This window comes from Triturus cristatus, chromosome 7 (assembly GCF_964204655.1).
Source record: "Triturus cristatus chromosome 7, aTriCri1.1, whole genome shotgun sequence".
In the NCBI taxonomy this organism is placed as follows: Eukaryota; Metazoa; Chordata; class Amphibia; order Caudata; family Salamandridae; genus Triturus; species Triturus cristatus.
In genome coordinates, this window is record NC_140590.1 from 1,277,302,652 (window position 1) to 1,277,318,893 (window position 16,242).

Below are 16,242 nucleotides of genomic sequence, written 5' to 3' on the forward strand. Positions count from 1 at the left end.
TTCACAACTAGCTCAAAGCATCTGGAGATGGGCCATACCTTAAATATATCTCCTTGCAGAACACCTCCCAGGAGTAAACAACCAGATTGCAGATCTGCTCAGTCGTCAACGACAACAGATCCATGAATGAGAACTTCATCCTCTAGTTGTCCTCTCATTCTGCCAAATGTGGGGCTACCCAGAAATAGATCTGTTTGCCACACACCTCAACGCAAAATACCCAAGCTTCGCCTCCAGGCTCCCACACCCATTATCCAAAGGCAATGCGATATGGATGAACTGGTCAGGAAAATTTGCTTACGCCTTTCCACCCCTCCTGCTAATTCCATTAGTGGTTCGGACGCTCAAACAGCATTCCCTCACACTCATCCTATTTGCTCCAACATGGGTTCGACAGCCATGGTTCACAACGTTGCTGGAACTATCAGAATTTCCTCACCAAAAACGATACCTCTCACCCAAGCTTCTCACTCAGAGCCATGGAGAGATAAGACACCCAGTTCCCAGTCATCTCAACCTTGTGATCTGGCACCTGAAATCCTGAAGTATGGCTAGCTTAACCGCCCCCCAGACTGCATGAACATCATCAAAGAGGCTAGGCGCCCTACCACAAGAGCATGCTTCGCAGCAAAATGGAAACTGGTTGTATTCTACTGTACCATCAATCCACTAGATGCTTCAATACAAAACATCATTTTCTACCTATTACACCTACAGCATTCTAATTTGGCCTATACATCCTTACACTTGCATCTTGCTGCAATAGCTGCTTACTTACAAAACAGACAGCATTTGTCTCTGTTTCGAGTACCAGCTATCAAAGCTTTTATGGATGGACTCAAAGAATCATTCCTCCTAGACTTCCACCTTCTCCTGTGTGGAATCTCAATATAGTTCTCACTAGACTCATGGGTCCACCTTTTGAACCTTTACACAAATGTATTTTTCCCTCAACCAGATTCAGTGATGGAACGTGCTCTTCACACATTAGGTGTCAGAAGAGCCATAATATATTACATAGAAAGAACAAAACCTTTTAGGAAAACAAAACAACTTTTTGTTGCTTTTTTCCCACCGCACAAAGGCAGTCCCATACCAAAAGCAGGTATTGCACGGTGGATAGTTAAGTGCATTCAAATATGCGTCATTAAAGCTAAACGCACATTAACAATTCCCCCTAGAGCACACTGCATGCAAACTAGGGGCGTCTATGGCATTCTTAGGGAATATACCCTTAGATGACATCTGCAGAGCTGCAACATGGTCTACACCACACACATTCACAAAACATTATTGTGTAGATGAGTTAGCAAGACAGCAAGCTAGTGTGGGCCTGGCAGTTTTAAGAACACTATTTCAAACCACTGCAACAGCTACAGGTTAGCCACCGCTTGGGAGATAACTGAAACAACGGAAAATGCTACTTACCCAGTATGCATCTGTTCTTGGCATATAGAGCCGTAGAATCATATGTGCCCACCCGCCTCCCCGGGTACCTCTAACTGTTGCAGTATTATCTTACTTGGATACATTACACATGGACATCTATGTTTACTACTTTACTAACTCCATCATCACCCTTTATGGCAAATAAGGATGTAGCCGATGCCCATGCGCACTATCACCGAAGGGAGGAGTCACCTACCTCGTGACTACAAAGACTTCTTCGAGAAAAACAAAGCGCAAACATCCGGACCCAACACTAGATGGCAATCTATGCTAAAGCATGTGATTCTACAGCTCTATATGCCAGTAACAGATGCATACTGGGTACGTAGCATTTTCCTTTTCAATTATGAGCTCAGAGACCCCAGACCCCAAATCTCTATCTTCTCCCAATGGCAAATTACACTTAAAAGATATTTCAAGGCAATCCTCATGTTACCCTATGGGATTGATAGTCCTTGCAATTGTGAAAAAATGCCGTATTTCACTATTAGGACACGCAAAACAAACCAGTACATGCTGTTGTTTTAAAATACACTGCACCCTGCCCATGGGGCTGCCTTCGTCCTACCTTAGGGGTACCATACATGTAGTTAAAGGGAAGGTTTGACCCTGGCAAGTGGGTGCACTTGCCAAGTCGAAATGGCAGTTTAAAACTTCACACACGCACACACTGCAGTGGAGGGTCTGTGACAAGTTTTCAGGGCTATTCATTAGGGTGACGCAATCAGTGCTGCAGGCCACTAGTAGCATTTGATTTACAGGCCTTGAGCAAACCTGGTGCACTTTACCAGGGACTTGCTAGGATATCAAATATGCCATTCGTGGGTAAACAAATTGGCAATACAATTTACACAGGGAACACTGGTTAGCAGTGGTAAAGGTCCACAGTCCTAAATCCATCAAAAATGAAATACAGCACACAGTCATAAACAGGATGTCCGAAGCAAATAGACGTGGGAAATCACACCAAAAGATGCTAGGTCTAACATCTCCCAACTAGGCTCGCCAGCTGTGGAACTCGCTGCTGCTAGAGATGTCAATCCCTTCCCATGAAAAGTTACCACAGTGCTCAGATCTTCTCATACAGCATCGCAACTAGTTGCTCCACTCCTATCGCTGAGTCTTGCTACTTGGTTCCTGAAGTCCTAGAATTTGCCCACTAACACCACTCTAACAATTGCATGCTAATCCTTATAGAAGCCAGAATTCCACTACACAGGCAAGCTAGGTAGATAAATAAACAATTTGCCAATTACTGTAACAATAGTCACAAAACAGCCCTTAGCAGCCACAGTCCAAGACATCCTCAGTTTAACATACAAAAATGAAGACTCGCTTTCTCTTCCATAATTGGGCACTTGGCTGCTGTTGAGGCTTAGCTGCAAAACAGGGAGCACCAGTCCATCTTCAAAATCCATGTTAGAGCACTAGTTGGGCTCAAAAGGGTCACCCCACTTCGAATGCTACCAGTCCCTTCATGGGACTTTAGCATTGTACTTACATGACTTATGAGGCCCCCATTTGAGCCGCTGCACCCACCCAGGGAGTCTTTCTTCCAAAGACGACCTTACCAGGTAGATTCTGAATTGCATTCAGATGTGCTATGCTGAAGCCAAACGCACAGTAAACGTTGTGCCAGGGCACGTACAACTGGGGGGAAAAAAGGAGCCACCTTAGCTTTTCTAGGCAACATCTCACTCGCAGACATGTGTAACACCGCGACACGTCCTTCCATCTGCAGATTCACTGAGCATTAATGTGACAAGTACCTAAAGTTCGGGAAACTACTTAAAACTCTATTTCAGATGCCTTCCAGTGCTACATACAAGACACCCCTTTAGGCAGATGGGTACTGCTCTTCAGGCTACGCACAGCATGTGATCGATCGCAACACATGGTGCAAATGGAAACTGTTACTAACCTGTAACATCTAGTCTGCGGGTTGTAGTGTTGTAGATTCACATACACCTCCCAGAATGCAAACTCACAGTACGACGTCAAACAATCACTCCAGACTGTCTTCTCAATATACATATTCCTCTACCAACACATACACTTTACTGCTTTACATCTCTATACCTACTCTTCCCCTAGTCGGAAAAACACCATTTAAAGTTTGAGTATGTGTCTCGATGCATTGTAGGTTTCAGGGGGCTGACACAAGTCACCTAAAAACTGAAACCCCTTCAATGAAAAACACTTTCAACCTGTGCATCCAACACTAGGGAACAGGCGCATACACAGCATGTGAACTTAAAGGGCACCCAGCTACAAACCATGTGTTACAAGTCATGGGTACTCACAAGCATTTTCTCGTGAGCCACAAGTTACACTCTGGGTCGTGCCCAAGGGCCTCATTGATGCTGTGGCATTAACAAGGAGATGGGGTAGGTGTAGAGGTTATCGGGGCAGAAAAGAAAAACTTACCTTTTCAAAATGTAACTAGGAAATGTTTTTTTCAAAAACCTTTTGAACATTTTGCAGCAGTTTATCTTGTATTGTGTGCAACCACTAATTCTTTTTAATTGTGTAGTCTAGGTTATACTGTGTGTAGTACTTTTTTTTGATGAATTACATGCATATTTACAATGCCGTCACGGGAAGGGACCATGTAGTATTATATATGCATATCACTTTCCCAAATGGTCCAACCAGGATGCAACTCAGTCACATACCCTCTAGTTACACACATAGATGTAAATTCCGTAGAGATCGTATTAACTAACTGTGCTTTCCTACTAAAACCATGCATTTCCATAGCTCAGTTTCATTTGCACTCATTTTTCATGTAAGGTTTTTGCATTACATTTTATATTCAGGTGCCTGTACGTTATAAGGACATCAAAATAGTTACAGATTTTTTTTTTCTTTTTAACTACCTGTCTACCACCCCTCCCCCACACTCACTGACTGCCCCATTATTCTCACAATAATATTTCCTATAACTCTCATCTAACGTTTTACCAATAAGCAAGGCTGCCTTGGTGAAAGTAGAAGAAGAAATGGCTGTAGAAACAAAGGGCCATAACCAAAAGAGCAAAAAAGTGCCTTTTGCAAAAACCGTTTTGGCCTTTCTGATTCTAGGCTTTGTTTCTATAGTCATTTCTGCTTGTTCTATGAGCAGGACAAAGCGGCTCACAAAACAAGCTGAACTAACTATAGAAACTAAGTCCAGAATCACATCACGATGTTTCTGGATTAACAGAATTAGCCAATAACGAACTGGAGCAGCTTTCTCTCAAGGGGTCACAGAAGATGATCAACGGGCAGCAAGGACAGGTCTGCCGGGCCGCTGGTGGCCTGCGGGCCGTACTTTGAGTACCAGTGATCTAGGTGTTACTAGAGCAGTATTTCCCACATTGTGAGTTGCGACCCACTGGTGGGTCACAGCCATTTTTTGGTAGGTCACGAAAGTCCGAACAATAAATAAAGATGCTTTTGAACTCGGTGTTTATCTTTCACATTTGGTGCTTTACAGACAGAGGTCAAATGACAAGCTGTGTGTCTTCTGACAAATTGCTGCTTATGGGATTGGTGATTACTTTTCTTTCCCCGACTGCAAAATGACTGGAGTTAAAGTGAATTATATGACAGTCTTGCTGCAGTACAGGAAAGTGTGGTTATTTTTTGCAACACACAACAAAATGCAGATATATGTAAATTAACTTTATTCAATCAGCGGTTAAGAAGAGCAAAAATGAAGCAAATTTTTTCGTAATTCTGAAGTTTGCTGGAAATCGAGATATCTGAAAGAGACACGTTAGTGATAGATTCCTTACCTTAGAATATTCCCCAGGCGTTGGTCTGGATCCGGAAAGTCCTCTGCTTAGCAGCACCCCACCACGCCAGCAGGTGGCGCTGCGTGGCTCCGTGCCTGTCATCGGCATCGCGCGCCAGGATGACGCCACGGAGGCTACCCAGGCGCCACTCATGCGTGCTGACGTCAGTTCTTTCTTTTACCGCGCAGATCCAGATTGAGCACGTACCTCGGTCATTTTTTGGCCACTTTTTTGAGACTTTTTGTCTCCTTCTCTTGTCTCCTGGTGCACGTAGGGATGCCCAGCTTTAAGTCTTGCGGGTCGTGCCACCGTAATATGGCGGACCCCCACGATGTCTGCCTCTACTGCCTGGAGAACGACCACGACTCCCAGGATTGTTGGGACTGCCGTGCCATGGCCCCGAAGGCATTACGGGAGCGGCGCCGGAAGTTGCCGGAGGTCCAGCATTCCTTTCACCACCGTTCTGGGTCAAGGGGCCGTTAGCGGGACCGCTCGCGGGACCGGAGCCGCTGCTCCCCGGACTCTAAGTCTTCACCTTCTGATTCCGGTAAGCAACGCCATAAGAAGTGGAAGAAGCGTGCTCGCTCTCTGATGTCGCTCCCCGGAGGCAGACGAGGGGGACAGGGGCCCGCCCCTGTGGCTCCTCTGGAGCCTGGGAGTCCCGCGGCCTACTCGCTATACCCGGGTCCATCGGCGACTCCTGCACAGAGGCAAGAGTTTCTTGCTGCCTTGGACCGCCTGTTTAGGCCTCGGGCTCCCGCCGGTGCTTCTGCGGGTCCTGCGGTCCCGTGTCTAGATCCTGTTGACCCGGCGGCACCGCCTCTGGCGCCAGCCCCGGAGCCACTGGATCCAGCGGCTCCGGCCCCTCAAGGTGCAACGCCGCTGGCCCTGGCGCTGCCCTTGGCTCCGGCCCCAGCGCCGCCCCTAGCTCCGCCACAGGCACCGGACTGGGTGCCGTTTATCCCACCCCTGCCCCGGTTCTCGGACCATTTCGTTCCGACCTGGGATCCTCATTGGGATACATCTCTGGCCGGCGCCACTCCCGGCTGGTTCCTTCTACCCCGGAGCCGGATGAGGACTGGGACGGCTCCGAGGACCCCCTCGCGCGGCAGTGTGACTCCGGGCAGGATTGGGTGGATGGCCTTCAAGATGCGGGTGAACTTGATGTGTCTTCTGACCCGGGGTTTGCCTCGCCTCCGCCTACTAAGGAGGAGGGCACTTCCTACACTATGGTGCTGCGTCGAGCCGCGGAGACTCTCCACCTCGACCTCCCTACGGTGGCCCTTAAGACCAACCTCATTACGGAGGTGCTCCAGACGGCGTCTACGTCGTCTGAACCGCTGCTCCCTTTCAGTGAAGTACAAAAGGGGGTGGTGATTGACGGAGCATCAGAACCAATCAAACACTCACACCCAGTCAACAGATCTGGGTTTGATCCATCACCGTTCTTTAGCCCACTCTGCCACCCCAGTTCAGACATGGCCATATGCAAATCAGTCTGACCCTGTGCCTCATGGGAACAGTCCAGCCCGAACTGCCAAGCCATGCCTTCCCTGGACCGGAAACAAGCTTCCTAGGACCGGTTTCTGGCATTTCAGTCATCTTGAGCCAGGCTTGCTTGAATCCAGTGGCATCCGGGACGTCAATCGCTTCCTCTGGAAGGAGAAGTTCAAGATGCTGACTCTGGCTCAGGTCCTGTCTGCCCTGGACCCTGGAGACTGGATGGTAGCGTTGGACTTGCAGGACGCTTTCATCGGAGCGGTTCTGGATGCGACGCTGTTTCGGGTTTATCCTCCCGAACAGCGAGTCCGGGATATTCAGGCTATAGTTCTGTTTTTTCAGCCTCTATCCCGGGTTTCAGTCAGGATGATCCTCCGGCTTCTGGGCCTGATGGCCTCCTGCATTCTGCTGGTGCTGCATGCCCGGTGGCATATGCGGGCTCTGCAGTGGGACCTGAAGTTCCAGTGGGCGCAGCATCAGGGCAACCTGTCCGATCATGTCCAGATCTCGGATGGCTCTGCACGGCAATTGCAGTGGTGGCTCACGAATCGTGATTGGGTCAATGGCAGATCCCTCTCCCCACGTGGGAGAGGCGGAGATCAGAGGCCTCTGGTCTCCGGTGGAGTCCCGGCTCCATATCAACCTTCTGGAGCTGCGGGTGATCTGGCTTGCACTGAAGGCATTCCTTCCCTCTGTCCGGGGAAGTGTAGTGCAGGTGTTCATGGACAACACTACCGCCATGTGGTATTGCAACAAACAAGGCGGGGTGGGGTCATGTCAGGAGGCTCTGCGCCTCTGGACGTGGCTGGGACATCAAGGCATTACTTTGGTGGTTCAACACCTGGCAGGTTCTCTGAACACCAGGGCGGACGAGGTCAGCTGTCAGTTCATGGTGGATCACGAGTGGCATCTGAACTTGGACGAGGTGCAAGGTCTCTTTCTGCGATGGGGAGAGCCTTGGTTAGATCTATTCGCCACCGAAAAGAACGCGCAATGTCATCAGTTCTGCGCGTTGGAATTTCCAAGGCAGCACTCGCTTGGAGATGCTTTTCGTCTCGAGTGGAGCTGCGGTCTGTTGTACGCCCTTCCACCTATACCACTTCTGCCCAGAGTGCTGAAAATCAGGCGCGACCGGGCCCAAGTTATTCTTGTGACTCCGGACTGGGCTCGAAGCTACTCAGTATGAGCATCGATTTTCCCCCCGATCCGTCTGCCTCTTCGGGAGGATCTTCTGTCGCAGCAGCAGGGGGCGGTCCTCTACCCGAACCTGTCCAGCCTCCACCTCCATGCTTGGAGATTGAGCGGCGACAGTTGACACCTTTCGATCTTCCTCCCGAAGTCTGTGATGTCATCCTGACAGCCAGGCGTCCCTCCACTAAAACGGTGTACGCCTGTAAGTGGAACAGATTTGTGGCATGGTGCGCAGCTAAGACTGTGGATCCCCTTTCTGCCCCTCTTTCTGAGGTACTTCTTTTCCTTCTCTCTTTGGCCCAGCAGGGTTCTGCTCTGGGCACTCTTAAGGGTTATCTTTTGGCCATCTCTGCCTTTCTACGGCTTCCAGATCAGCCTTCTCTTTTTAAGTCCCTGGTTGTTAACAGTTTTCTTTAGTGCATTATGCATATGCTCCCACCTGTGCCCTTCATAATGCCACAGTGGGACTTGAATCTTGTCTTGACTTTTCTGATGTGCGCTCCCTTTGAGCCCCTTCATAACTCCCTTACGTCTTCTTACTCTAAAGACGGCTTTCCTGGTCGCTATCACCTCTGCCAGGAGAGTGAGTGAGCTCCAGGCTCTTTCTTCTAAACCTCCTTTCCTTTCTGTTCATCCGGACAAGGTGGTTCTGAGGACACGCCCTTCTTTCTTGTCAAAGGTTGTCACACCCTTCCACATCGGGCAGACCATCACTTTGCCCACCTTTTTTCCGCATCCTTCAGGGGAAGAGGAGCGGCTCCACCGTCTGGACCCCAAACGTGTGCTTGCATTCTATCTGCAGCATACACAGCAGTTCCGGGTGGATGATCAGCTCTTTGTTGGCTACGTGGGCGCCAAAAGAGGTCGGGCAGTGCACAAACGGACCATATCCCGTGGGTCGTTCTGTGCATCAAAGCATGTTACTCCTTGGCCAAGAAGGAGCCTCCTGTGGGACTGCGTGACCATTCGACCAGAACGACTGCAGCCACTACTGCCTTGGGACGCGGTGTCCCCTTGCAGGATATTTGTCAGGCAGCTACGTGGGCCTCGCTGCACAAGTTTACCAAGCACTTCTGCCTCGACAGTCCTGTCCGGAGAGACTGCTTCTTTGGCCGTTCGTGCTCCGTGACTTTCTGGTGTAATCTTGTTGGCAGACCTACCACCGGTGTTGGTATTGCTGGGGTATTTATTCAAAGGTAAAGAATCTATCACTAACGTGTCTCTTTCAGATGCACAAGTTACTACTTGTGTAACGATATATCTGTAAGAGACATTAGTTAGTGATAGATTCCTTACTGCCCCACCCATCCTCCCCGTTCTGCAAACTGATTACTAGGGTTAAGGTCATCCCCTTTTAGGGCCCTAGTTTTGTGCACCAACGGTCAGTTTCTTGCATGACTGCGTTTCGGCGCGGAAGGTTGTGTACAGAACTGACGTCGGCGCACATGGGTGGCGCCTTGGTAGCCTCCGTGGCTTCATCCTGGCGCACGCAACTCCGATGACAGGCACGGAGCCGCTCGGCGCCACTGTGAGAAAGTGGCTCTGTATATACTGTTCCCAAATAGGTACAGGGTGTACAGAGTCCACAGTCCCCAGAGGTTTGGCAGAGGCTAAAGTTAGATATAACCTTAACTCTCTAAAGTGGTAGCTTGGTCGAGCAGTAAGGCAGTATCAGAGAACAGTGTAAAGCATTTGTTGTACACACTCAGTCAGCAAATGGTCTCGCACACTCAATAACTGAACTCTAGGCCAATGGTTTATATATAAAAAATATATGCTTATATATAAAAAATATATGCTTGTTTTATTTTAGAACCAACAACTGGAATTAAAATATATTTTCTCAGAATGAGATGTTTTATATAAATACTTTTGCAATATGCAATTGACTTTTGTAAACAGTTAAAAGTGGTTGCAATAGGCAACACTATTTTAAACACAATGCATTGAGTTCAATGGAAGTTTAATGTTATTTGCAACAGATTACTTTTAGGATTACTTTTGGAATTCCAGGACTGGATCCTAGATTCAGTCCTGGGTCAGTATTTAGAATCAAGTGATGAAAGTCGACTTAATTACTGTAATGATTTTTAAACAATATTTAGCTATTTTAAAAGTTGACAGAAAATATTTCAAAGAAAACAGTCAACGATTCCCTATGGAAGAAAATTGGGTTACGGGTAAGTACAGTTGTAAGTATTTTTCAGAGTCAGTGCTTGGCACCAAGATCCAGCACTGGGAGCTCACCTAAGAGCAGGTGAGTAATTTCGTTTTCGTTACTCGGCTGATTTTTGGTGAATATTTTAAGATTTGAAAAGTCCACACTTGGAAGAAATTTCAGGAAAAAGCCAGTAAATGTTACCCTATGAGAAAAATAGAGTTATCGGTCTAAGGGTAAGTACTCGACTGGCAGAGTTGAGGTTCTGGGCATAGACTCAGGGGTCCCCCAGGGTCAGGTAGGTACAGTTGGTTCACTCTCAGCGACTCTAGGGCGGCCGGGTGCAGAGAGAGTTAGGCCCAATGTTATCCTATGAGGGATGTGGGGGCCTTGGTTGGTGGCTGCTGACTGGCAAGCCACGCAGCTGTGGGAGCTGGGCTCCTGGTCACTTACTCAGGGCAAGTGGGGAAGTAGGTAGGTGTAGAGGTTGCACTGCCAGGGCCACTCGGGCGGCTGGGTGCAGGGTGCTTTTGAGCCTTCAATGGGAAATCTGCGGTTTAGAAAAATACTGCAAGCACGGGGACGAGGATTCTTCAGGTGCCACCACCACTTCGAGAGGTAAGTTGGGTAGTTGGAGGATAGGTAGGTACCCCGGGATTGGGCACAGGGGGCCGCGGGGCGCCGCGTGCAGGGGTGCCTTTTGGTGTCGGGAAATCTTACCCTCTGTTGATCGCGGTAGGGGGGGGCACCTTGTTCTGAGGCTGCAGGCTTCTTCAGGAGTGTCTAGGGAGGTTCTTGGGTGTCGGACTCAGGGTCACAGTTGCCATGGGGTCGTCCTCGTGGTCTTTGTTCACTCCGGCACTGGCCAGGCTTGGCTGGTGCAGAGTGTGCTATGTTCGCGGTTCCGGGCTGCTGCCAGGGATTAGAGGTAGGTTTTGAGTAGAGCCTCTACTCATGGGAGTCCCAGGGACTTAGAGCCAAAAGGTAGCCAGGTCCTCCGGGGTTTGTGAGGTTGCTGGCCACAAGAGATGCCGGGTTGGAGCAGGAGCAGGTTCGAGGGTCGACAGGCCGCTAGGGCTGGGGCCAAAGCAGTTGGTGTCTTCCTCTTCTTAGCAGCTGCAGGGCAGGTCTTCTTTCTTCTTGCTCTTCTTGGTAGTTTGGAATCTGGAATCTCCGGAAGGAAGGTTCAGGATGCCCCTAAATGATTTAGGGGCGTTACAGGTAGGTGAAGGGCAGGGGCCAATGGGTCCCTGTCCTGGGGTGGGTACACCCCCTATCCTGCCTCTCTCCTGTGGGAGGGGAGCAAGAGCCTAGTCCTGATTGGGCAGGGCTTCCCATCTTCAAGATGGCGAGAGCCCGGGGATGTGCTTCACCTCGCCTCCCCCACCTGAGGGGTGGGGTTGGCAGGCTGGCACATCCCCTGTCCTTATTTGGGGTTTCCGGCCCAGCTTCCCGCCAGAGTGGGGGGTTGCAGTGGCTTGGGGAAGCTCACAGAGGCGGCATGCCTTTGAAGCTTTCCCCTGCCCATCCTGGGGGAGGAGATTAAGCACCTCGCCCAGGATGTGCATTGTTGCAGATCCAAGAGAGCAGGGGCTCTCCTACCCAGGGGTCCAGCAACATGTCTGCTGTGGGGCAGCCTAGGCAGCCTCAGAACAGACGTGGATTGTAGGTTTAGGTTTCAGGGGGCCTCTTAAGATGCCCTCTGTGGTGCTTGGTACATTAAATCCCACACTGGCATCAGTGTGGATTTAATGTGCTGAGCAGTTTGATGCCAAACTTCTCAGTCTTCAGTGCTGCCATTATGGTGCTGTGGAGTTCGTGTTTGACAAGCTCCCAGCACCATATACTCTTAGATGGCAGCAATGCACTTACAGGACCCAAGAATGGACCTGGGTACTGTAGGGGCACAGGGCTCCTGCCTCTGTGCCCACACCACTGGCATAGGGCACCCAGCTAGAGGGGTGGCTGATGTATGCCAGGGCAGTGTAGGTTGTGGGCATGGCACACAGGGATGTGTGCCATGTCGACTCTCTGTTTTGTCTTGTATCCAGACACTCAGCCTGCAAGAGCAGTGTGTGTGTGTTAGGGTACAGGGCCTCTAAGGGTGGCACAATGAGTGCTGCAGCCCTTAGAGGCCTTCTCTGGTCACAAGGCCCTGGGTACCTAGGGTACCATTTACCAGGGGCTGACATGTGACCAGGGTTTGCCAATTTGGGTTTTGGCTGTTAGGCAGTTTTTAGGGAAGGAACACATGCCCTGGGCACCTGATTGGCAGGAGCCCAGGGCACAACAAGGAAAAGTGCATCAGCTATTAGGCAAACAAGGGGGGGGTTACTGCAACAGAAACCCACTTTCTTACAGCCACCTGCTGGCGCGCAGGGGTGCTGCTAAGCAGAGGACTTTCCCGATCTAGACTGACGCCTGGGGAATATTCTAAGGTAAGAAATCTATCACTAACTAATGTCTCTTACAGATATATTGTTACACAAGTAGTAACTTGTGCTTTAATAGGAACGAGAAGAAATAAGACACTTTACTTGGTGATGCACAAATTATAAATATTCAAAGAAACCCGATGTCACACTATCATTTGTGTGCCATCTAATTTTATCAGGAAAACAGTATGTCTGTGCAAAGTCAGTAGCCATTTGAATAGAAAATGTGCTGTCCGTAAATGATAGTACACTACCACACTATGCTTTAGTTACGTTAAAAAATCGCCCCGTCTCATGTCCATTAAAGTTAGGTGAGTCGCGCAAGTTTGTCATCCTAAAAAGTGGGTTGTGGTTCCAAAAAGTTTCGGATCCACTGTACTAGAGGGTAATTGATGAATTCGGAATCTGGTATGAAGAGAAGGAGAGTTTTATTTTTTTTATTTTTTATTGTTGAATATTACGTGCTGAGTGTCCTTATAGGTGACTGATGAGCTTCTCACTGAAGAAATGAGCCTGTAGTTACTTTCTCAATTTTTTAAGTAATGATGCGAGTCTGTCCTGCAGCCAGATGTTGTTCCATATCTTGGGTGCACATATTGCTCTATTGCAGTTTTGATTTCTTTAGCCTGGTATACCAGTGGTGACTGCTTTGTAGGTGATATCACAGGCTTTTAAGATAATGGGGAGTGTGAAGGCAGCCATTGCAGATCCATCAACGTGGGAGTGATGTGGTCATATTTCTTAATATATTTTTTAAGTGTTATGATGAGTCGAGTGGGTTATGGGTGGGCTGAGGCAGTAGTTTACTAGATTGCCTAAGTCAGGTATTCCTTTATTCAAGAGCGGGATTATCTGTTGAGTTTTGAGTGTGTGGAGGAATGTTCCTTTTTTGAGAGATGTACTAGAAATATGCATTTGTAGGAATGATGCTTCTCAGGAGAGCAAAAGACACACAATTGATGGACGGAATGCAGAACAAATCAAAGCATTCACCCCCATTTAAGAGATCTGGTTTAAATCCATCATTATTTTGCTCACCATGCCACCCCAGTTTAGACCTGGCCATATGCAAATCAGTCTTGACCCTGTGCCTCATGGGAACAGTCCAACCCTAACTGCCATGCCAGGTCCCCCCTGGACCAGAAACAAGCATCCTAGGACCGGTTTCGGGGTTTCACCCCTCTTCAGCCAGGATAGCTTGATTCCAGTGGCACAGTGAGCCCAGGACCCACGTCTAGGCATACCTGGCGCACTTAGAGCGAGAAAGCAAAAGAGACACAATTGATGGACGGAATGCAGAACAAATCAAAGCAAAGATTTAGGCCTAGATCGCTGTACTGGGGTGAATGTATGACATTGTTACGCATTCTGTCCATCATCTGTTTTAGCATTTGTCACCCGAGTGGGACGGGTATGCCCAGACGTGGGTCCCGTGCTCTCTATGCCACTGGAATCAAGCTATCCTGGCTGAAGAGGGGTGAAACCCCGAAACCGGTCCTAGGATGCTTGTTTCAAGTCCAGGGAGGACCTGGCTTGGCAGTTCGGGCTGGACTGTTCCCATGAGGCACAGGGTCAAGACTGATTTGCAAATGGCTGGGTTCAAACTGGAATGGCATGGTGAGCGAAAAAACGATGGATTTAGGCCCAGGTCTCTGTACTGTGGTGAATGTATGACATTGTTCTGCATTCTGTTCATCAACTGTTTTAGTGCTTCTCGGGGAGGACATCAGTGGCAGACTGCGTCATGTTTGTTCTTGATCAAGAGTGGTTTGAAAGTGGTTTATTTGAGAATGTTGCCTGGTGGCATAGAAAGGAGGTTAGTGGTCGGTTTGGTGATGTTTATGTGGTGACTCCAACATGTCTGTTTTCTCTTAAGAAACGGATTGATTTGAGTTGCATTTGTCAACTGAGTGTAGTGTGGGAGGTTTTGAAGAGGATTAATGCAATATTTAACAACTTTGAGAGGGGGCCAGTGGTTGGGAGGCTTTTGTGATGTCCTCTTGTGTTAAATGGCATTGCTCGTGAGGAGTGCAGAGCTTCAGTTGTTAAATTTGGTCAATTATTTTGTTTTGCAAATTTCTTTTTTCAAGTTAGTGTGCAATCAGTGTATATTAGAATATGAAAGGCTTTGGTTCTGTGATGTAGAGCTTCTTTTTTTGCATCGAGTTTGGCTTTTAAGATGGTGTTAGGTGACATCAGGAGTATGTTGACATTGGTTATTGGGAGTGTGAGAGGTTGCTAGGGTAATTGGATCTTGTTTAAAAGTGTAGGTGTGGAAATATCTTAAGAAACGTGCTTTATGTTTTAAGTTGATGTCAGTGGGATGGATCATGTTGAGGTAGGGAGACTGGGATGGTACACTGGTCTATTCAGTCAACGGGTGTTGGGGAATGGCAGTTGAGTAACTGCATGTTGGATGTTCAAGTTAATAAAGTGGCCAAAAACACTGCTTTAATTTTTTAGGTGGTTGAGTCACTGGAGCGGTTGAAGCCTTAGAGAATGATTGATGGACTGATTGTGTGTGGTGGAAATTAGATAGTTTAACTAGCCAGGAAGATAGAGAGAAAAATTACCGGCGAGTACCTCCAGGGTTTTGAGGTTTGTGGTTCAAAGGAAGATGCAAGGTCACAAAGAATTGTGCGTTGGTGCAAGGCCACCGGTCCTGTGTGTGAAGTTGATGTATTGTATGTTGTAGCCTGAAGAAACAAGGACATCTATAACATACGTGGATGTATAAGTCAGACATATTCCCATGATGAAGATTGCTTCAGGGTCTAAAGTATAGTATCTGTTCTATTCTGCTGTCATATAAGAGTTGATGTGAGCTTTTGTGTGTGGCTCTTGGTTTGAAGTTGTGCGTATTGAATTGTGCTTGCATATTTGTATGAGGGTGGAGTTTAAGCTGTTGACTGAAAGCAAGCACATGATGGTAGCTTAATTCTAGCACAGGAAGCATCTTTCCTGACCCCCATGGGACCAGACTTGAAGTTGCTCTTGTGTTTCTGTGCCCGTCAGAGACCCAAGGCATGATTCTGTGAGAGTCCTGCAGATGAAGTTTGCCAAGGTGGGAAGACTATTATTGGCCAAGGAGATGTCAGAGGCTAGCATGTTTAAGTCCTAATGGTGTTTAAGAGGCATTATCCTGTCTGTTAGTCCTGTTTCCCCTGTATGCCATGCCAACTTTGTATAGGAGCTCGTTGGGGTTCTTAGGGTTGCTGCAAAAATTGGCAAACTGTGACTGTCAAGCTAAAATACAAAGTGCTTTGAAATGGTACTTGAAAAGCTGCAGTATTTCTGCTTTTGACACCCTACTTCTCTGTTCTACCCTTGGTAGGTGAGGGCAGTCATTGGACACACCTACATGCTCACCCAGGATGAAGAGTTGTGGGAGAAGGAGCTGCCCCGCAATGTGGAAGTCCTTTTGGCCTCTTCCAAGGACCCAGTGGCAGACCGCTCTGACCGTTCAAAAGACCCAACACATCCTGATGTTCGTGACAAGACCAGGGCTGTCTGTTACCGCGTGCCACATAATGCCGCTGTTCAGGTGTACGACTACCGTGAGAAGAAGTCCAGGTGAGACCCGAGGGAGGTAGCGTCCACAGAAAAATCTGATTGGTTGGCCAGTATCACATTTTACAAGAAACACTTCTTATGGGCCCCATCCATGCCTCGTGTGTCCTTTTTCCATTGGACCCAGGGCTCGCTTCGTGGATCTCTCTTGTTAAACATT

At 48.3% G+C, this 16,242-nt stretch overlaps 1 protein-coding gene across 2 annotated transcripts in view; it reads left to right on the plus strand.

Moving 5' to 3' along the window:
* MVP (major vault protein) overlaps positions 1–16,242 on the plus strand; it is a 375,877-nt gene that overhangs the window by 323,429 nt on the left and 36,206 nt on the right. For both annotated transcript variants that reach the window (XM_085618814.1, XM_085618813.1), the window contains exon 10: positions 15,847–16,085. In XM_085618814.1, coding sequence (XP_085474940.1) covers positions 15,847–16,085 — 239 coding nt within the window. The remainder of the gene's footprint in view (positions 1–15,846; positions 16,086–16,242) is intronic.